This window comes from Pan troglodytes, chromosome 2, assembly GCF_028858775.2.
Source record: "Pan troglodytes isolate AG18354 chromosome 2, NHGRI_mPanTro3-v2.0_pri, whole genome shotgun sequence".
In the NCBI taxonomy this organism is placed as follows: Eukaryota; Metazoa; Chordata; class Mammalia; order Primates; family Hominidae; genus Pan; species Pan troglodytes.
In genome coordinates this window covers 193,648,302-193,671,936 of record NC_086015.1, presented here as the reverse complement: position 1 = coordinate 193,671,936, position 23,635 = coordinate 193,648,302, and the positions used below count along the sequence as shown (strand labels likewise).

General features: G+C 36.0%; 1 protein-coding gene across 4 annotated transcripts in view; it reads right to left on the bottom strand.

Annotated features, from left to right (window-relative positions):
* Positions 1–17,127, bottom strand: part of IL1RAP (interleukin 1 receptor accessory protein) — a 175,347-nt gene extending 158,220 nt beyond the window's left edge. For 2 of the 4 annotated variants that reach the window (XR_008547192.2, XM_054681334.2), the window contains exon 1: positions 16,950–17,127. Coding sequence is in view for 3 of the 4 variants with exons in the window: in XM_054681334.2 (XP_054537309.1) it covers positions 16,950–17,044 (95 nt within the window). In the remaining variant the exon portion in view is untranslated. The remainder of the gene's footprint in view (positions 1–16,949) is intronic. The other 2 variants (XM_054681335.2, XM_054681336.2) reach the window with 2 other exon arrangements.
* Between the last annotated feature and the right edge of the window lie 6,508 nt (positions 17,128–23,635).

Here is a 23,635-nt window from a genome sequence, read left to right as displayed (position 1 = left end):
ATATAGAACCCTGGAGATGGTAAATAGGGGTGGAGATATAGAGAACAAAGGGGTCTGTCTAACTGCTAATTCACCTAACTGCTGCTAGATGGCCTCAGTTCCAGTCTAGGTTTGGCTGCAGAATCCCTGTCTGTTCTTGACACAATCATTTCTGCTTTCTGAGCTTCTGCTTCCTAACCTTTAAAACGGTCTGAACTGCAGTATTGTCCTAGAACAGTAGTCATCAGCCGTTGCTAAACATCCAAATCACCTCTGTTTTTCAAATTTCCTTTTATAGGTTTTTGTATGGTTAGTTTTGTATTTAATAATAGAGGTGCCCAATCCCTATCATGACTCTTAAAACTGAAATTTGATAGAGGGAATGACTAGACTTGCTGATTCCTTAGTGGTCTTCCAGGATGATATACTTTGAATATTTTTCCCCACCCAAATTTCATGTTGAATTTGTATTCCTCAATGCTGGAGGTCGGGTCTGATGGGAGGTGTTTGAATCATGGAGTCAGATCCCTCCTAGCTTGGTGCTGTCTTTGTGATAGTGAGTTCTAGTGAGATCTGGTTATTCAAGAGTGTGTGGCACCTCCGTCCCCGCTACCCCCTCCCCACTCTCTCCCTCTCGTTTGCTCCTGCTTTCACCCTGTGGAGTACCTGTTCCCCATTCACTTTCCTCCATGACTGTAAGCTTCCGGAGGTCCTCACCAGGAGCTAACCAGGTGCTGATGACATGCTCTTACTGCCTGCAGAACCATGATCCAATTAAACCTCTTTTCTTATAAATTACCCAGTCTCAGGTATTGCTTTACAACAATGCAAGAAGGGCCTAATACACAGGACAATCTTTCTAAGATCAGTTGGGCACAGTGGCTCACGCCTGTAGTCCCAGCTACTTGGGTGCCTGAGGCTCAAGAATCGCTTGAACCCAGGAGGCAGAGGTTGGAGTAAGACAAGATCATGCCACTGCACTATAGCCTGGATAACAGAGTAAGACCTTGTCTCAAATAAATAAAGAAAGAAAATTTTAAAAATGTATTTATCAGAGAGAATAATGCCACAATTTTTGTCACAAGAGGTGATGAAATTTAAAATACATTTGATAAAACTTGCACATGTATAGTTATTGAATATAACCAAAATCCCACAGGAAAGAACAATTAAGAGATGACTGTGTTTGTGTATACTTATTAGCCTCAAGCGAACTATATATTCCTTCCTTTTTCAGACCTGCTTTTACATTCAAATAGGCTACTATATGAAAATAAAGATTAAAACAATTCAGATTTTAAAACAGTAAACGCAAAATCCTGTATTGTGTTCCGCAGGAAATGCAACGTACACTTAAAAAGATCAATTTCTAAAACGAAAGCTATGACAACTATAGACATTCACATTTATACTGTGGAATACAACACGATTTGCAGCTGAGAAATCAAGGAAAGGTTTCATGGAGTTGATATTTAGGATCAGTATCGAGAGACAGATAGGATTTTTCTAGAAGAGAGGAAGTTGTGAGTCACTTAGACAGTAGAAACAACAGGGGTATAGGCAAAGTGCATGAATTTGCACAGAAAGGGAACAGAAAATGGTCTAGTTTTTTTGACTGAATCTCAATTCCTGGGAGTAGGTATAGATAAGGTAGGAAAGACTGATTGTAGGCTAGTTATGAGGGGCCTGGCTATGTTAAAGAATTGTTTTGTTTTCTGAAACCATGAGAGGTTCTTGAAAGTTGATAAGGGAGAGTTGCTTAAGGTCACAAGGGTAATAAGAACTAGAAGAGTTGGACTGGAAATCAGATTGTATAAAGTATAAAGTTCTTTGTATCTCCCCCAACAACCCAAACCTGGGTGGTAGGGTCATGGAAGAATACCCATGCCAAATACACCACACTTAAAGATCCTTAGACTTTTCTATAATAGCCTACATGTTTGGAAGTGGGATTCTTTAGAAGTGAAAGACAGAAATGACATTTATAATAAATTTTTCCCTCGTGGCTTCAAGGCCTCCTTCAGGCTAGAGGTCAACAGTTACCTATCAATGCAGAACAGCAGCATCGTGCAGTAGGTTGGCATCGAGAAGCACAGAAGGGGACTGCATTAGAAACTGCGCAGGGAATTTTAAATTGGCCGAATGTAATTACCCATGTTGGAATTTGGCCAAGGTCTCAAGATTTAATATCACCACTCATTCTGGTCCCTGTAAAGACCCTTCATGGTCACAGACTTTAATGTTATCATTCCTTTAAAATTCATGGGACAGCATTTCTCAGCCTTTCCCCCAACCAAAGCCAGGACCCTTTACTTTCTTTACTTGGCCATGTTGCTTCCAATATGGCTTTAAAAGGATTGCTGCTGCTGACACCAAGACACTTTCACTGCCCCGAAGGCCATTTTATTTATTGGTGCTATGTTTCCAAAAGATGCATTTTCCTCCGCCAATATGTTCAGCTGGCCACATAATAGCGGAGACTGACATTTTGGTGACCATTCAGGAGAGCAGCAGATTGTGTAAATTTCACAGCTCCCGTATGTCAATTCTGAGGTTCCTTGAAAGAACTGTACAGGTTGACCTTGCTTTAAAAAAATGAATCATAGAAATATAGCAGGAGGAACAATCTAGTACCACACTTCAAAAGTTAGAAATATGTAATTAATGATTATGCACATGCACATATAGCTTTATGTGATAAAAACTAAAATATAACTAAAATTAAAAATATGCACAGAGGCAATATTGCAGTGTATTTGTTATGTAATGAGACAAATATCCAAATTCTAATAATTAAATACACAAGTATGTGATCAAACCATGAATAAATAAGGGAAGGTCATCACACCAAAAACACATGGAACGGTATTCAATTTTAAAATTGTGCCAGTAATCAAAGACATGCAAATGTAGATAAGGGAGAACATTTTTACATGTGTCATTGAAAAAAATTAAAATTAATTTCACTAATACAATTCTGGGATTACAGGTACGCTGTTACATTTCCATAATGCTAAAGTTATTAGACACAATTCTTTGAAGAAGCAATTTGGCAAATAAGTCAAGATCTTCAAAACATATTTTTCAAACCAGAAATTACAATCCTGGCAATGTACTTAAAATAATAATTCAAACCAAGAGGAAAATGTATTAACATAGATATTCACTGCAAAAACAATGTCGACCAGGTGCCAATAACCAGATATATAAAGAACTCCCATAACTCAACAGCACAAATACAAATAACTTGATTAAACAATGGGCAAAGGACTTGAACAGACTTAGTGTTTTCAAAAAAACCAACCAACCAAACAAACAAACAAAACATGGCAATAGCCAATAAGCATGTGAAAAGAAGCTCAATATCATGAATCATTAGGGAAATGCAAATTAAAAACATAATGAGACACTACTTCATACTCAATACAATGGTTAATATTTGAAACATAAAATAAAAAGAAATAAAATAACAAGTATTGTTGACAATGTGAAGAAATTGGAACTCTTAGAAAAGAGTTCTAAAGATTGATTGTACAACAATGTGAATGTAGACAAGAAAGGATATTTTTACATGTATTATGTGCACTGTTCGTGGTACATAAAATGGTGTAGCCTCTAAGGAAAAGGGTGTGCTAATTCCTCTAAAAATTGAAAATAGAATTACTATATGGTTCATCAATTTTGGTTCTAAGGAAATACTCAAAAAATTGAAAGCAAGTTCTCAAAGAGATATCGGTACACCCATGTTCATAGCAGGACTATTTCCAATAGCCGAAATTAGAGACAACACAAGTGTTCATCAGCAGAAGAATGGATAAACAAATTGTGGTATACACATACAATGGAATATTATTCAACCTTTACAAGGGAGGATATTCTGACACATGTTACAACACGGATGAACTTTGAAAACATCATACTAAATGAAAAAAGCCACTCACAACGAGACAAATATTGTTTGGTTCCAATTATATGAGGTACCTAGAGTACTGAAATTCATACAGACAGAAAATGGAATGGTGATTGCCAAGGGCTTGGGGAAGGGGGAAATGAGAAGTTATTGTCCAGTGGATAGGGTTGCAAGATGAAAAGAGTTCTAAAGATTGATTGTACAACAATGTGAACGTAGACAAGAAAGGATATTTTTACATGTATTATTGAAAAAACTTAAAATTAATTTAAACTTATTAAACTGTACACTTAAAAATGGTTAAGATAGCAAATTTTATTCTATGTGTATTTTACCACAATTTTAAAAAATCATAATCTGATTTTGTGAGAAAGTAGAAAAATGATTTAGTCAATTTGGGACATCATGTGGTAGAGTATTATGCAACCATTAGAAATTATAATTATGCATATAAAAATTCTTATATTTAAATTTTAAAATAAAATTCAAGACCCTTATATTTATAGCCATGCAGCTGAATATAAAAATGATAAGGAGTAAAGTGTTAAGATGGTAGGACTGTATGTAAATTCTGTGATGTTTCATTTTTATATTATTCTACAATAATGTTATTTATAAAAGAAAGAAAATTGGCAGTACACCTCCATAAAGGGAGTTTGAATAACTTTTCTCTTATGGGAAAGCATTAAGTATAAATATTCTTTTTTCCATAGAAAAGTGAAACAATAAGTAATTTGTTACGTATTTGAAAAGAAAAATCAAAACACAGTATTTAGTTTGGGATAAAAACAAAGCAATAAACTAAAAGCTAAACCATGAGCTATCGGTATAGGAAATCGCAAAGATAGAAAATGAAGGGTATCTTTTATGATTTTCTGTTTTAGCATTTCTAACTTGTGATTTGTTTTTAATATTATTATTAATGCTATACTGATGAGTTTTTTCTTCTAGATGTGAGATTTTATGAGGTTAGTAATTTTCTTTTGTATGTGTTCATATCTAATGCTGCATGCAAAAAGTATTTTCTGTTGGAATGTATCTCCAATTTTGTAATGGACATCAACAGAAAAATATGATTTGATATATATAGTCTTTGTAATAAGTAATTTTTAGAGAATATTAATACATGCTTTGAGTATTTATTCATTCAATAAATGCTCATTTATTTTTTCTTTGCTAAGTAATTTGTGATAACTGATACTTAAATCTGATCTTAACAAAATGTGTTATATGTTTCTGATATGTTATTTAACATTTCTCAATTTGTCAAACTGTAAAAATTATGAAAGAGCTCTCATTCCCTTTGTGATATCAAATATTCTATGAGGATAAATGAGCTCGTATGAAACCACCATATATGAAGCAACATTTAAATGAAGAATTTATTGTGAAGCAAACTACTGGATAAAGAGAGAGAGGAAAGGAGGGGAGAAAACGATGGGGAGGGTGTGCTGGGGGGTTGGAGAGAGAGAGAGAGAGAGAGAAAGCAGAGTTGTGGAAGACGTGGAAGTGAAGCCACAGAAAACAGAAGAGGAAGGGATTGCTCCCATGAGGCCCTGCTATACTTAGCCTTTCCCATCATTTGCTCATGCTCTGGCTTGGGTTGAATTTCCAACTTTCTGATTGATGAGCTGTGGTTTCTGGAATATGTTATTTCACTTCTCTCTATGGCTCAGTGTTCATACATGAAAAATGGAGATTTAAAAACCTCTATCTCAAAAGGTAAGTTATTATAAATGGAATAATACATTTAAAGCACATACATAGTGTTCAGTGCATTATATGGAAACAAAAATGAAAGCTCCTGCCCCACCTCCTCAAATCAACATGAATTTCTAACTTGTCTCCTGTACTTGAAAAACCACAGTCACTTTAAGGGACTGGTAGAAAATACTAATTCTTAGTCTCTACAAAATCAAACACAATTTTTAACATGTGATAGGTATTTGATATATATTTATTGATTAACACAGGCACTCAACAAACTTTTTGATCGATCAACATTGCAGCAGAGAATATATGTTTTTAAAATGCTTTCCTGATTTATTGTGAGAAGTCTGAGGAACCAGGTGAAGAGAAGCTAAGGAGTCGGCTTCTACATTAATATTTAAGAATAGGGAAAGGTTTGTTCATGAAGTTGTTGTAATAATTACAATTCTTTATGTTGATGTACTTCAATATGCCTTACAAAGCATTATCACCTGTAATATGACCCTCGAAACTACTGTGTAAGAAAGGTAAAAAGGCAGAAATTATTATTCTCATTTTAAGATGAAGCTCAGATTGAGTGATGTGACTTTCCCGGAGGGCAAATACATATAGCAATTGTCAGCAACGGAAGCTGAATCCAGGAGTGCCACACTAGGTTCTCATCATGATGTTGCTTCAGTGTAGTCTTGTTCTGTCACAAGCCTGCACGTAGCCTTGCAGTTTTGGCTTTGTTATTTGCTTATATACACGTAATACAGAGATAGTCAGTATCTTTATTACTAGACTTCAAAATGTTAACTCTGAGCCTCTACCTAATATTGCATTAAGGTTTAATTAAACAAGTTGACTTCCCCTGGAGAAAGACACAAAAAGACAATTTTATTTAAATTACTGTAATCATTTTTTCACGTGGGTTATGCCACTAATGCTTTTCATACTCCATTTATGTTAAATAATCAACACTTTTTAAAGCTAGTTACCTTTGAAGACCCAGAACTCAAAGCTGAGGCTTTGAAAAGAGCCTCAGTGTATAAAACGATTTGGTGAAATTGCCTTGTCTGAAAGCTAATTAAATGGAGTTGGCATCTCAAGAAGGAGACTGCCAGCATCTTTCACAGGAATGTTGATAGCAGCTGCCTGACATGAGCATGAACACCATGTGACTTGGTTCCATCAGGCCAGCCCTCCTAATACAATGAGCCAATGTCTTTTCACCTAAGAAACCCTTATGCATTTGTCAACATTAAATCATGTGTCTGTCTTTCTCATCCCATTGGCATGTCTTCCTTTAAGAACTAGGGGCGAAATTGATTCTCTGAAACTGATTGACAACACTATGCAGGGATACAGAAACCACTCATTATAAATTCATGTACCCTTAAAAATATATGTATGTATACATAATTAATACATAAAACATAATGTGTCTTGCATCCTTTGTCATGCCTGCAGCCAATCAATCCTCACTTACCGGACACCTACTATGTATAAAGTGCTGTGAAAAGCATTATGAAGAAGAACGTTCTGAATCAGACGCACTCTCTGCCCGCGATAAATTTTTGAAATCTCACAGGAGGTAAGAGCTCACAAATATATATCAAAGAAGGAAGATGGGACAAGAGCCATTGACAGAGTGCAAAGAAGTTTAGAGAAGCTTTAAAAAAAATCACTCCATTGGTTCAATCTGGCAAATTGTCTACTCTATCTATATTCCTTGGTTTTAAACAATTCTGTTAAAACCTAAAATACCATACTGTTCTTTTGTATCTTATGTTGGTTCTTTATAAAAAAAATAATAGAGGTCTCTTTTTGACTCTTCCATCCATCCTCTTTGCTTTAGGGAGAAGGAGGCTAGTTCTGCTTATTAAGTTACTTTAAGTAATGTTATTTAAGTTACGTTTTATTTTTTGCTTATGGAAGTCTTGCATGCATATAGCTCAATTTGCAAAGGGGATTTTAAAAAGAAGTAGTTGTCCAATTGTCTGGACACAAGCTCATGACTTCTGACTTAGGACCATCTCTTACAAAGGACATTGGAAGAGAGACAACATCTGACAGAAAAACGTGCAGCCCATTACTAAGACTTTTAAAGGTCAGACTGCAAGTGACCTGCTTTTACATGTGAATTTCACAATGACTAAAGAACAAATGTTCTGAAGAGATTAGCTGGGTAAAATGACTATTATAAACTCACCATTTCTGTATGTCAGGACAAATGGAGCACTGTAATAGCATTTTTTTCTGAATTTCTTTGAGGTATGACAGAGAAAATTAATTTGAGACTAGAGAATAGGAAGGGAGAGTTATAAATTTGGAATTTGACAAATAAGGCATGCTTATACAATGTGCCAAGTCTGAAATAAAAAATGAACGTGTTAGAAAATCTCAAGTCTTTGTGAGAAAGTCTCTTCTCTTAAAAATTTTGCCAGTAAAGCCTTTATTTATTTTTTGTTGTTGTTGTTCCTTCTGTTTTGACGGTTTCCAAAATCTTTAGCCATGTTTAGATGATTGCCACTATCATCATCATGAGAAATATATATGTAAAGCATGTATAATTTTTTGAGTTATGTACAAGCAGGCTATAAACACTTTAAGCTTCACAGTCACAGGGGATAAAATTTAAGGAACCTACTAGAATTACACAATAGCATTTATATGCATATATTTACATATATGTGATATGCATATAGGACAACTATACATTTATGGTGCTGATTTTTCATAAGCATACACACACACCAGTCAGTACGCTTACTATATACAAACACACATGTACAACACTTCATAAAGCACTTTGTCCATCTGTTTAAGAAGTTTTCATTATAGTCCCTTCAATTGGAGTTAAATCTGAGTGTGTGTTTCCCATTCAGGATACAAATGAATCTATCTTTTTACTTCTGCCCAGCACATAGGATATAGTGCCCAAAACACAGAAGGAAGTTAATAAATATTGTTTGAGTTAAATTGGATTAAACGAAGAACACCATGAATAATTAATTGAATCAACACAATGTTGATAGGATGTGTAACAAAAGCACAATGAAACTTGATTTAAAATCTATAAGCAGAATTGTTCAAGACTTGGAGTTTTGAAATACTGCAGGGTAGTAAAGGCAACATATCCAGGCATGGGAGTCATAGAGCCTATGAGTAAATTTCTGCTCTGTCACAAAATAGCTGTGTGACGGGGCAGGGTGGGGGTGGATGGTGGGGGCGTGGGGGCGGGGATTTGTTTCACATCCCAAAACTCATCTAGTTTCAAAACCTTAAGCTGATAACATGTAAGTGCAACTTGTACATTGCAAGTACTTGATATATGTTGTTTTCTTTTCCCTGTTCTATTCTGATTAAATGTTAGCTGTTTATTATTTTGAAATAATAGCTTTGTCTTTTATAGATTTTAAATATGCAGTTCCTCTTCCACTTAGAAGAATATTAAATACTTTAAAATTATTCAACCTTTGAATTAGTTCTGTTACAGTATCCATTCTTTTATTCAACAAACATGTATTTTTCCACGTAAAAGTTAACTACGAAGTATCCATTTGCATGCAAATGTATTAATATTCATGGAGCCCTGTTGGTAGACAGCAGTGAGGCTGACATCTAAACTTAGTCCTGTGTGACCATGAACGGATTATGTTACTCCTTGGGCCACAACTTCTCTCTCTTTAAAATGAAGGAGTTAAACCATACTTTAGGAATATTTTAAGAGTTTTATGATTCTGCATTCAGAAAGAGACTGTTGTTTCCTAGAATTTATGGAAAACAACACAAATAAGTGGGGGAGAGAAAGTAGTTATTTAGCATTAGTTGAAGAACGAATTCATTTTTAAGAATTTTTTCTGACTCTTAAGTGTTCAAAATTGAAGCACGCTCTTTTTCAGGCAATTGTTCTATAGTTAAAAAGCTTAGATCTTTGATTATGCTTGCAGTGGAATTTGAATTATTATTGCCTCAATGACAGTTAATATTATTCTCGTATTTGCTCTTTGTGCTACTCATCATTTTATCCACTTGCTGAGCACTTCCTGTGTGTCAGCTCCCTTGGGTGCTTTGGGCACTAAACAAAATAAGACATGATTCTTTTCAAGCTATTCAAAGCCTAATGAGAGACAGCAAGAGGCAGACAACTAAGGATAAAAAAAAATACATATTTAATTAGGGAATGAGAAAATGGAAAGTATTGAGTAGACAGTGATTGATTCTGACTAAACAAGCAAAGCTTATAATTTTAAAATAAACAAATTGTGAGTTTTCATACACTTTTCTTGGGATGATTTCTCCCCAAATATTAACATTTGAGAGGGAAGCAAATTCAGGTCCTGCAATAGTGCCCATGAAAGGTTTTATCCTGAAGTACTGGATCCCACTTGCCATGATGAGAGGAATGTCAGATATGGGGAGGGACTTTTGACACTGACTGCCCTATCCATTGCCTTTGCTTCCAATTTATTAACTTATCCATTCAACAAATATTTATGGAATAACTCTGTTATGCCACGTAATCTTCTGGGTGCTGGAGACATAGAAATAATTTGATTGACAAAGATTCACTGCTACCTTAGAAAAATGGCTGATTTTAGGACTGGGGCAGGAAATACAATGAGCCCGGAACATCTTGCAACACCAGAAAGTTAGAAAACACTAAAAAAAAGAAAAGAAAAGAAAAGAAAAACTAATGGAGATGTATTAAATGGGTATAAGGGCAGCTGAAAGTGCTCCTAATGGCCAAAGTTGGAACAATTGGAGCCACAAAATATAGTAGTATTGGATTATTACCAAAGTAAATATCCATGAAGTTGAATAAATTGACAAATATGTGAGAAGAGACAAATCTCCATGGAGTAGAATTTCAAATAATTTACATAGATACTGTTCCTTCCAGGAATTAGAGCTTCTTAAGTGGGAGCTGTGCATAGTGACTTCCTCTTCCTAAGAACACAGTAAGAAAAAGAGGGGGGAAAGGAATATTGCAGTGGAGAAATCTGACAAACACTATCTCAGCCAGGTGATCACAGTCAGCATCATCAGTCATAATTTATACTGATAGTAAGACTCTCGATGTAACAAAAATGGTGCTTTCCCTCTGTGAACTTTGTCTCCCAAACCTATAACTTCAGTCTAATCACAAGAAAAACATCAGAAAATGTCCAACAGAGCAGCATCCTGCAATACCTCTGACGAGTGCTCCTCCAGGTTGTCAAGGTCGATAAAAACAGGAAAAAGTCAGAGAAATTGTCATAGCCAAGAGGAGCCTAAAGGAGACACTACAACTTAATTGAATGAATATTCTGGAAGGAATCCTGGATTAGAAAAGAGACATTAGACAAAAACTAAATAAATCTGAATAAACAATGGATTTTAGCTTGTAATAATGTATCAATATGGGTTCCTTAATTATGACAAATGTATCATGCTAAAGTAAAATATTAATAATAAGAGAAACTGGATGTCAGGTATGGAGGAATGCTCTGTGCTATCTCCTCAATTTTTCCGAAAATATCAAGCTGTTCTAAAAATTAAAGTGTATTTAAAGAATTTCACCATTCAAGGGAGCTTACTAAAACTCTATTTTCCACATTTATGTAAAATAAATTATAGAATATATAGTATGTCAGATGCAATAAGTTTTATTGAGAAGAATAAGGTAAAAAAAAGAGAAAGTGCTGGGGATAGTGCAATTTTGTATATGGTCAGAGAAGGTCTACTTCAGAAGGTGACATTTGAACAAAGACTTAAATTAGGCAAGATAGTAAATCATGCAGTAAACTGGAGAAAGAGATTCCAGAAAGATAAAACAGCAACTGCAAGTGTCCTGAGGTAGGAGCAAACTCTTCCTGTTTGAGGAACAGCAAAGACGTCAGTGTGGCTGAAACGGAATGGACAAGGGGAGGAGGAGGAGTCGGTGAAGTGAGAGATACAGTGGTTGGCCAGAGATACAAAAGGTTGGCCTTTTAAGGTATTTTTTCTCATGCCTAAAGTGGGATAGGAAACTGCTGGAGGAATTTGGGCTGGGGATTACCGTAATCTGATCCATTTTTAATGGATCTCTTTGAGTGTTTGGGGAATCATTGACTGCAGGCAGAAAGGCAGAGCAGGGGACCAGTCACAAAGCCATTGCAACAATCTGGGTGAGAAATGATGGTGGCTTGGGCTAAGGATTTAGAAGTAAAGTTTGCAAGAAACTCTTGACACTGGATGTATTTTAATTGTAGAGGCAATAGACTGCCCACCTATTACTTCTCACAGCCCCCCACACTCACCGCAGCCTCACCCAAACATCTTCAGGAACTGATGCTTCTGCCTGACTCCTTCCAGGTCTTTGCATGTAGGCCTCAGATAGTCTTCCTCTTTGTAACCTACTTAAAATAAACTCCCTTTCTCTTTGCTATTCTTTCTTAGCAACATGTTTATTTCTTATCACTATTTGTCATTTTGGCACTTTTGTTTTTTTTGTCTGTCTTTCCATCTACTCTATAGGCAGTATGAAATCAGGGACCAAATTTTTTTAGTCCAATAATTTACTCCAATTGCCTAATGCAGTACCTTAAATATAGTAGGTGCTCAACCAATACTTGATGTCTGTATTTATGAGTTTTTCCAATCATTATATCAATACCTACCTTGGGCAGGCCCTTGGTCTAAATTTCACACTTTTGCCCCAGATGCCTTGCTATGGATTCCACAGAGAAACACTGATAAATTTTTAACCTGCAGTAGCTGTTTCATCACTAGTCTCAATGATAGAAGCTCATTGAGTGGGTCTCTATTCTGCTCAACTGGAGTAAAAATAGGCACTGCTTAGCAACCAGCATTTTGTACTGTGCTTTCTCCTCTGAGAAAGGCAGAGCAATGCTAGGAAAGTCAGAGCAATGCTAGGACTCAAACAGTGAAGGGATTTAGGAATGGGTAAGTATATTAAAAAATTGGATAGAAGTGTTTTTGAGAAAAAGCTCCAAATGGTTGCTCCAGAAAGGGTGAGAACATAACATGCTAATGATGAAAGGATCCCCTCGGACAGAAAACCTTTGCATTTCCCAAATTAGATAGTGCACTCGGGTCATAGCACAGAAGGTTCTTAACATAAACCAAAATGGACTAATTGTGCCCAAATGATTGAGCTTGATTCATTGTTCTTATAGCTATACTCACCAGTTGTGGAAATAAAGTTAAAACAAAACTAGAAAGTGGCTTTGTGTGTTAGTCTGTGGCTTTGGTTTTGATTTTTAATCCTAACCTGCCAGCCATTGTATCCAAACCTCAATTTTGTTTCTGCCACTACACCTTTGTACAAATGTGGGAAAGTCCCTTTTGCTCAAGACTCACTTTTCTCAACTGTCAAGGAAGGTGATTCAGTGACCTCCAAAACCACCTACAGATCTAAAAATAACCACCTGTCCAGACTGTCTGGATAAGCCCAAGTGGCCAGTAGCCTGGAGAGTCATGGGCCCAGCGTGGCTTTATCTGCAAGCTTGTTCCCATCCTCTGTCAGTACCAGGACACTGAATACACGGCTTCAACGCAGGTTGCCAATCACCTACAGCTTACCTGCTCCCTAGAGAGTTGCCTATTGTTTGCCCTGTAACTGCAGACCAGCTCTGGCCATCTTTGCTAACCTATGACAGAGGTCTGAATGCCTTCCAATTTTATCCCTTCTTTGGTACTCCCTCCACCCTAGAGTACCATACTTTCCTTATATCTGATAGTTACTCTTTTGTCATCATTAATAATTCTTTATATTCAGCTTCCTCTGTTTAACCAACTAAGTGTTTCCTATCTATCTTCTGATTAAACCTAGACTATTGGATCATTTGAATTAAGTTTGTAATACATTTCAACGGAGTTATTTATTAGAGAAAGGGTGAATCTCAATCATGGGGAAAAAGTAGCATCTTAGAGAATATTATACTTTGGAGAAGATAATTTTTAATAATCATTGATCTCAGACTCCTCCTAATTGACTTAATGAAGCAAGAAAGGAAAACTGACAAAGGCATAGCAACTAACTTTAAGGAGGAATTACGTAGCAACTTGAGTCGCTGAAAAGTGCGTATTCAATTTTGGTTTGAAATTCTGTCCCTTCTCCCCCTGTTTTGAATATTATGAATCCACTTGGAATTAAAATAGAAGAGTAGGAAATGTCAATACAATAGAGAGTAAAATTGTCCTGTTACGATCCTTAGGAAGTAATTGTCTGGAGAGGTCTATCCCTTAGGAGCTTGTATATTATCCATCTCAACTTGGAGGGAAGTCTCTGACGGGCGAGACAGGATTTTGTTTTATGCATAATTTGATTCAATGTTTTTGCTACTGGGTAAAAACAAATGAGATGATTTATAGCTACATAGTAAAGAACCACAAGATCTGTATAGGATTGAAGCTAAAGGCTGTAGTTTTACGGAACTAAATGAAAGTTGGGTCTTCAATAGATTTATATTTCAAGACAAGTTCCTAAAATTTTACAGCTCTCCCCAAAGGAGAGAAGGTTTACTCTTTTCTCAGCAAAAGTTATGTGTATTGCTTGTCTCTGCTGATTTGGTGAAAGTAGAATCCTTAATGAATTTTCAGAGAGATTAATAAATACAGAGGATTTGTTTTCTTAATCTTGCTTTTTCCTAACAGCGCCTAAGGATCTGCCATGAGCTGTGCCTACAAAAAGCCATAAATCTGGTCAATTCATCTTGAAAAGATGAATCAAGTCAAGTGAGTGAGAAATAAATTAAAAAGGATGTTAGCTATAAAACAGCTTCCTGCATGATTCAATTTATCAGTTTGCAAATGTCAATAAGTGTCTTATACAGTATTATAAATAACCACAGACAATATGACATGAGTTTACAAAAGCTATAAGCATATATTATCATCAGCACATAATCAAAAATAAGCTACCATATTAATATATATAATATATACACATATGCACATGTCTTAAATTCACTTTAAAAGATTTATAATAAACAATTACAGTATAATAGTAAAAGTATCTAATAATTATTGAGAGCATTCTACTTGTGAAGTACTGTTGTATTTTACTTATATTAGAGATTAAGTAACTCATTTCAGGTCATACAGCTAAGAAAATTGGAATTGTTATATTTGAATCCTGCTGTGTCTGACTCCAGAACCATTTTTATGCACAACCAAGGCTGAAAGGAGACTGGAGATCATTTAGTGTACACCCTGTGTTGTTGGGTAAAAAGGACTGAGAATAGAAATGACTTGTAAAAAATGGACCCACACAATCAAACCTCAAACCTATACTTTCTGGTTCCTTGTCGGTTGTTTTCCATTGCATGAAGCCCGTAGGAATATTAAATTGTACCTGGTGCTGTGAGTACGTGTTTCTGACTCTGACTGTGTGAAAGGAGGTGGAAGGAGCAGTAGTTTAATTAGTTTAAGGCTGAGGGTATGGGATTTCCAATGTTCCAGTATAAATAATCAGTTCAATACCTATTTATTGATGCTTGCTATGGAAGAGTTACTATACCAGGTGCTATGGGAGAACAATAAATCAATCACATATAATTCTTCGCTTCAAAAACTCATAGTATAGTTGGGGAAATGTATAAGTCTGTAAAGTAGTTTAATACATGGCAGCCCTGTTTAAATCCATATAAGATTTTTTTAAAGGAGTAATGGCTTGGGTAATTAACTGCTGTGTCTTCACCAGATTATAATTTCCATGGTACATTGGTTAAGAGCTCAGTCTTTGAATTTACACTCCCTCTTGAGTCTGAATCTGAGATACACTGTTAGTTAATTGGATGACATTGGGCAGATTGCTAATTTGCCTGAGCTTCATTCAACCTGTATTTAAATGGGCATGGGACAATAAAAGCAGTCACCTGCTAGGGTAAGATCAAATTAGATCAGGGGGAAGGAAGGAAGAAAAGAAGGAAGGAAGAGAGGAAGGAAGGGAGGGAGCGCTGTCAGATATAGAGGAGATATCAATTAATTTCATTAAGTGAAGTAGTTTTTGGCTCCATGAAAGTCACAGAAGGTATCTGAGCTAAGCTTTGAAGACTCTGTAGAGTTTCAGTATGGAATAGGGTAATTTATCCAACTTCAAATTCTGTCTTATTTTCAGAGTTGTAAGAAATTTATAAAAATGAAAAGCTATTTTAAAACCTTCTTCTTTACCTCCGTTTTCACCATTCTTGATGGATAAGCAAGACTTTGTATCCTAAAGTCTAAGACAGGGGTTGTGAACTTGCAGCCTGCGGGCCAAATTTAGCCATAGACATGTTTTGACTCACTCGTGAAAGTTTTTTTAGACATTTAATATTGTTTACCAACCTTTAAGAAAATTGTATAAAAGTGGCATTTCCTTTATCTTCAGGACTGGTGGGAGCAGCCATGAATAAGTAAGATTGAGAAACTATTTTCCAAGGTTTCTGGGCTCTGCAAGCCCTCCAGTTTCCTGCATGACTCAGAAGGAGCGGGGAGACCCCTTTTCCTCTTCATGATGGCTGAGATCAGGCAAATCTACATATATTTGATGCAGGGTAACAAAAAATGTGAGTTTTTTGCATATAAACAACATGTATCATTTTCACAAATATGGTTATATGGGGAAAAAAGGCATTCTAGGTTGAGAGAAAAGGCAAAAAACAAAGTATTCTCAGGGAAGGTAAAAGGTGAAGAAATAGTTGTGTGGGGTGGAGTGAGGTGGTAATGAAGAGAGGAATTAAGTGGGAAATGCAAAAAGAGAGATGTAGTCAGATCATAGAAAGTCTTGAATGCCAAACTAGGGAGTACCTCTTAAGCTCTTTCCTCATTCCTATTTCCCTTTGAAAAAGTTTTAAAACTCTTAAACACATATACCAACCTAAATAAAAATTAAAATGAAAGAAAAAATACTCAACCATAATCCCACTCAATTGCAATAGCTTTTTTCCCCGTATTCCTCTTGAGCTCTTGTTAATTATTTATTACAGTCCTTAAATATTTTCTAAAACATAGTTGTAAGAGGGATGCAATGTGAATAAATGATTTGGTCCCATAACCACCTCTCAGTCCAATAGTGCTTTAATGCTTGGTTTTACCATGTGCTTCGATACATATTATTATTCAAATCCCACAACAACTCTAAAAGTGGCTGAAATGATATTGAATTATGTTGAACAACCCTAGATGTGGCCGCTCCAGTAGCGGATGGCCTGAATATCAAGTCACAACACCAACAGGTGAAGCTAAAACAGCAAGCTGGGGCACATTAGCTGCCAGGGCCCGTAGAGTTGCCTTAGATGAGGATCCATTCTTAAAACGCTAAGTTCCAGCTAGCAGATGGCGATCACCAACCTCTACTACTTAGAATAGGAGACTGAGAGAGCACAGCTTGACCTACCTCCCCAGGCACTGTTTGATGATGGTGGTGATGAAGAAGACTCCCAATGCAGCAAGCCAGAACTCCTCAGAGATCCACAAGCCATGCAGAACCATTCTGAAGTAATAATTTCATAGACCTATACTTTCCAATCGGGCTCTCAAATCTTTGCAGAAAATTTGAAGTCCATCGTTTCAGACCCTGCCTGGGTCAGTGGGAAATAATAACTACTAGATTTTTATTGTTTTAAAACCGGCAGTAAATTTGGAAGCAGAGCTCAGCTTCTGTAGCCTGCCCAAGAGAGCCGAAAATAGGACTTGCTGGCAGAGAATGTCATCTGCTGTGTTAGAGATTAAAACAAAAGCCAGATGGGCTCCAAAGACAGAAGAAGAGATGGGGCAGATGGGAAATGCCCACCATGGGCTATATAAAGTACAGAATGAAAAACTGGTTTGTTTTTTACCCTTTTGAACCAAAAACATGTTAGGGAAGAATTCACCTGGAGATGAAGTTGGAAGCTGTCTAAGAAGCATGATATTGAGGCTGCCGAGAAGTTCCTGAATGGCTCCACTTCTGAGAAATTCTGGAGCTTAAAACATATGCTTACAGGGTTAGCTCTTTGATATGATGCAATCATAGCACGAAGGATATTATTTAAAAGAAAAACACATTATCAGCTCTTATAATAAGAGTGAAGTAAACCCATAAAAGATTAGTGCTGAAAGGACTTAAAGAGTTAATCTAGATAGCCCCATCCTCACCATTCCCAGTTCAGGTCCATTTCATAAATGTGAGAAAGCAATTAAAGAAAGATAAGTGTCCTTCCCAAGAGAGACATGCTAAAAGTTAAGGAAAGGGTCAGATATGTTTTAGTCAAAAAAAAAAAAAAAAAGTTGCTAAAGCAATGTGGGATTTGAATTTACAAATGCTGGGATTCTCCTCTTCTAAATAGAGTGGCTTCAAAAGTCTCCTCACACCCACATCCATGCCTATTCTTATGCAGCATCCATAGGCTCAGGTGTAGTGGGAGGCAGTAAGTCCCCAATGCCATCTGTGCTGCTAGGATGCCCTGGTATTTACACCCTCCACCCCCTACATCTTATCTCCACCCCTATGTTGTTTTTCCTTTAGAAAAATCTGTAATAAATGAAGAGAACTGTTTGATCTCATTCTTCTCCCTCTTTCCACTGCCCCCACACCCGGCCCCTCCCCTCAGAAACACACATTTATCCCTTGAGTCAGTTTGTCAAACCTTTTGTTATTTACCCTTTAGAGTTACAAATAAGTCTGGTCTTGCCAACATTAACCACATTGCGGTATTATTTATATAGCAGCAATTGCTTCCTGCATCTGTGATTATAACCTAGGGAAAGAACTAGAGCACCGGCTGGTCTCTCAAGTGTTTCCTTTCTGCTTAAGTCATTAACGTTCCAACATTAGGTGCAGGTTCTCTGCCACTAAACTAATGTTACATTAAAGTGATAAATGATGCTACAAAAATGAGGAACCCCAGCTGAGGGATTAATGTGAGGTGCCCTTTAAAAAGGATTTAGATTGTGTGTTTTGAATGTATTTGTTATGGGATTCCTTGAGCATTTTAGTAATACACCAGCATTAAACCCCTGCATTCTGATGTTGCCTGTTTAAACAATGTCAGATCATCTCTCTCTCTACATAGGCACCAAAGATAAATCTTCTCATTAAATGAAGCTTCTTTGGTCCTATCCAGATAGAAGCCCATGGCAGACAAATGATTAAGCGGCTCCTCTGAACTCATTACCATTCATTTGGTCCACTGCCTTCTTCCTCCTGATCCCTTCCTTTCTTTTCACCTTCACAAGAACCACTCTGCTTTTTCACACCAAAAGGGTGAAGCCCTGCTCTGACATCCTACCATACAAAGGCTGTTTGGCAGTGGATAAAATCTTCATTACTAAGAACTATGCTACTGAGACTTCTCCCTAAAACAAGGACGGTTTTATGTGATCATTCAGTTGTTCCAGGCTACTTAGGAATACATTAAGGAAAAGCTCAAACATTTTCCCGGGTGTATATAGGTAGATTTAGTTTATTTTACTTTTTACTTTTGTTGAAAGCTTTACAACTGAAACTCTTTCTCAACCAGTCATGCAAGTACTAGCTTTTAAAAGTCATTGCCTCATAAGACATATGTGCTAATATTTGCTATGAAGATAATTACCTTTCAATTGACTAGAATACTGACATTAAATTATTCCTTAATGTTACCTTTAGTGACTAGATATTTCTTTCCATCATGTCTTTAATCTTATGTCACTATTCTATCTCCTTTACAAACACTGAAAAACACTTTTGATAAGGGCGACGTAAGTTTAAGAGGTGTCATCGGCAGAGAGAAGAAGCTATAATTATTCTGTGTGCTATCAAGACAGCAGTTTGGCTTTGCCAGCAGTTACGTTCTTTTTTCTTTTTCTTTTCTTTCTTCCTTTTTTTTTCAAGAGTGTACTTCCTTTTCAAGTTAAGGCAATTAGAAGTCTGTGCAGATTGGCCATTACATGGTGCCTTCAAAAGCACATCTGAGCACAGTTATTCAGCTTCTTATTTGCAATAGAAATAATACAGATTGGTGTAAAGGAAAGTGGGAAACTAAGGGAATTATATTACTAATTCAAACCAAAATGCTTTGGGGGATTCCTATGTGCCTTTTATTTTATCATGAAATTCCTGACTAAATAACTGGAAGTCTTCTTAAACTTATCAAGTCTTCTTATTTCTCTAGTTCTTTCTTCACTTTTCAAGAATTAATTCACAACTTGATAGATTTTGCATCTTTGGGCACATTCAGAGACACAGAGAAATGGTTTCTGGTTCTTAAAATCAAAACCCCAAAGTAAATCATAGTGATAATTAAACAAATATCACTTTCTGTTGATGGCTAATAAGCAAAATCTGTTTCCTATTTTAAAGGCCCCAAACCAAAAACACATTTAATATGTAAGAATGCAGTAGAAATACTGGAGTCTGGGCTTTACTTCACCCAGGCCACCATTTTCAACTCCCTGTCACTCATAGGTTGCCAAAGTCATGTGTTAGTTTCTTGCTATTTAAAATAAAAAAGATTTCTATTATAGATAAATCTTCATTATAAAATTACTTGTGCCTGGTTCGTACATTTCTTATTGCATCTTTTTTTAGGATTTATTTATCAGAAACTTGTAAGGTGCCTTTGTGAATATCTATGTGGCACATCCAACATAGATGATATGATGAGTGAAAATTTTATGTATTGCTCGCTATTTTTATAACTCCAAGGGTATTGGTTCTAATAAGGGTATTATCAATATTTTGAATGTTTGCACAAATGCAAATATTTAACCAATACATCTTTGTTCATCATATACAAGTTTAAAATGTATGTATTACCACCTCCATTTTACCCTCCTTGTCTATTTTCTACTATATAATAGTTTTAAGTCACACAATGATATAAATGATTTCTTAGCTTTAAGATATATCCCTCTATATTATCATATCTTCTTCATTCTGGCTAAACCTATATAGTCTTTCAGGAGTTTCTTAGCAATCTCCTAAACTAATTTTGGTCAAATGAAGTAATCCTCAGATCCATCTTGAGAAATATGCTCAATTGCATTGGAATCGACAAGCCACAGATAGAAAATAATGGAGAAAGGTAAGCAAATACAGATGAGAAACTAAGATGGTATATGTAGTTTTAATTGTAATAGAGAAATATTATTAAAGGTTCTTTGTTTTATCAACAGATAGGTTTTCTTCCCACAATTACTTATCTCCCATCTATAATATTTTAATAAGTTACTTCTTGGTCTCTCTCCTTCTTTGCATCATTGCCCTGATTCTATCTTGCAGTTTTTCTCCAGATATTCTCTTCTAGTTTTATCTTCCACTGAAACATTGTACATCTAAGTTTTAACAATCAAGGGTGTGATTAGCTTTTTTTTTTGCCAAGCCAACATATAGGTTTTAGGCCAGCCTGTGAAGTAGCTGACTTCTAATACAATGAAGGACACTTGGAGACAAGGACACGTGGTCATAATCACGTCTATCTAAGAGAAGGCCATGAGTGAGGGCTGGACGCATGAGTGGTCTCAAAGAAGAGGCTGTGTATAGGGCAAGCACTGCAATCAGTAAGCCAACTGCACCTCCACCTTCTCCCCCTCACGCTAAATATACACAGCCGGCATAATTATCTTTCCTAAAAACCATTCTAGACTTTCCTATTTCTCTGCCTTTGTGTGTATATTTCAATCTGAAATGGCCTACTTTCCTCATCTATGTTTGAAGTCTTATGATTCCTTCAAGATCCTTTCCCAGTTTCATGAGATTTCCTGAGCTACCTAAATAGAATTAAATTCTTTGTAATCTATTTTCTCAATGCTTCTTTTAAAAGGTCTTCATTTATATGTATGTATGTTTTTTCCTGTAAAGTCTATAGTGTTTGTCTATACCTAATGTCCCTTTGATAGTGGAATCACCAGAGGTTGGAAGTCTTGTTAAATTCATTTTGTTGCTCCTCTAGAGGGTTAGGCACAGTACCTATAAGAATTAAGCATCAAAGCAGTGGTTTTGAATTTTATTTAATGATGTGACTAATATAAAATTATAAATTTTGAATCATTATTTTTGACTTTGGATGTGATTTAACGTAGTATTAAATTCAGTATGGTTGAATCTTATATAATGTTAAAATTTAGATGTTAGTTGAAAGGAAAGTGTACACAAAACAATACTGTATTAGTCTATTCTCATGCTGCTATGAAGAACTACCAGAGACTGGGTAATTTATAAAGAAAAGAGGTTTATTGAGTCACAGTTTCACATGGCTGGGGAGGCCTCAGGAAACTTACCATCATGGAAGAAGGCACCTCTTCACAGGGTGGCAGGAGAGAGAATGAGTGCAAGCAGGGGAAAAGCCAGACGCTTATAAAACCATCAGATCTCATGAGAACTCACTCATTATGACAAGAACAGCATAGGAGAAACCAGCCCCATGATCCAATCACTTCCCACCAAGTCCCTCCCATGACACCTGGGGATTATAGAAACTACAATTCAAGATGAGATTTGGGTGGGGACACAGCCAAACCCTATCAAATACCTATGTGTTCCTTCATAAAACAAGGAGATTCCAAGATGTATTGTATGTTTTATGGTTTATCTGATGATAAATAAATAAACATTAAAAATATCAACGCTTACTACGTTAGCTTCTCTGGGCCTTACTTTCTCATGAAAAAATAAAAGAGTTGGTCTAAATGGTCTGGATGCTCTCTAAAATAACTTTGACTTCTGACATCCTGTAATGTTAGGGGATTTTTGTGCCATTACCAATATCATTCACCCTTCCTGTCACTCTTCTCTTTATCTCCCAACCATGAAAAATTTTTGCCCTATTTTTCCTTCGTCATCTTTAAAGATACAAATTAGGCATTTAAATCGATTGAATTTGCATTAGTCAGACTTACCTTCCTCACCACCTTGGGTTTATAATGGGCTTTTCACACTGACCCTATTTCTTCTATTTGAAGCTGTATTGAAAGAAATGCTCTACGTCTCCTATTTTTTGTAGTTTAATTTCCTGGAATCTAACTTAATTAAGATGTTTAGAATATTTTGTGTAACTACACAACCTAATTGTCATGACGAAATGCATAGGGAGTTCCAGGAAGTTTGTTGGAGCACATGCGCTGGGGATTCTCTCTGCTCCTGTCTCTGCTCAGGGAGCCCCAGCTGGTGAGTCAGGGCTATGCTGGCAGAACTTGTGGAAGATCCTGGAAAATAAGATTCTGTAGAAAAGCAGATTATTCTTCTCTGTGGAAAATGCCAGGTTGTAAAAACAGAGGCTGAATGACTTAATTTACAGTGATAATTATCTCAGAATGATAATTAACTTTTTTTCTTCAAGTTTTCAGAGAACTAAATGCCACCTACATTGCTGTAACTGTATCTGTTTTAGTTAGAGTGTGTTTGTATCTTCTTTTTGGATTACAGAGAATGATTGCTAATTTGTTTTTCTTTTCCCTTTTAGGGTATTTTACACTCATCCCCCCACTTAGTCTCACGGTCTATGATAAAAATTGCTTTGGTGTAGATATTTCTTTCCAATTAAAATGATCATGAATGAATATACAAATTTTTAGATATTAACATCAACATATTTTTAACATATTGTAATAGTTAACATCTCAACCTACTTGGCAATAGATAATTTGGGGTCTAGTTTGGTTTTTAATACACAGTGTTTTGCCAAGGATGGGATGATGGGAGAAGTGTACCCCAGGTGCAAGCAATAAGAAGGTACATTGTTGGTCGATAATTCATGAACAAGAATAAAACTAACTAAAAATCTGATTTTTATTATCCTTGTGTGTAGGCACTTCTAAGAAATATCAGTAATAAAATGTTCCTTCTTGAGAAAAAAATTTTTTGGTCTATGTTCTAAACCAGTGGTTTTCAAAATGTGACCTCCAGACCACTGGGAGTCTTAGAGACCCTTTCAGAGGGGCCATGAGGTCAAAACTATTTTTATAATAGTACTAAAATGTGATTTACCCTTTTAAAAATATTCTCTCATGAGTGTATGGTGAAGTTCCAAAATCTGAATGAAGTGATAGTATGACACTTTGGATACAGAAGCAAACAGACATATTCTATATTAGTCAAAATATAGAGAAATACTTCAAGCTAAT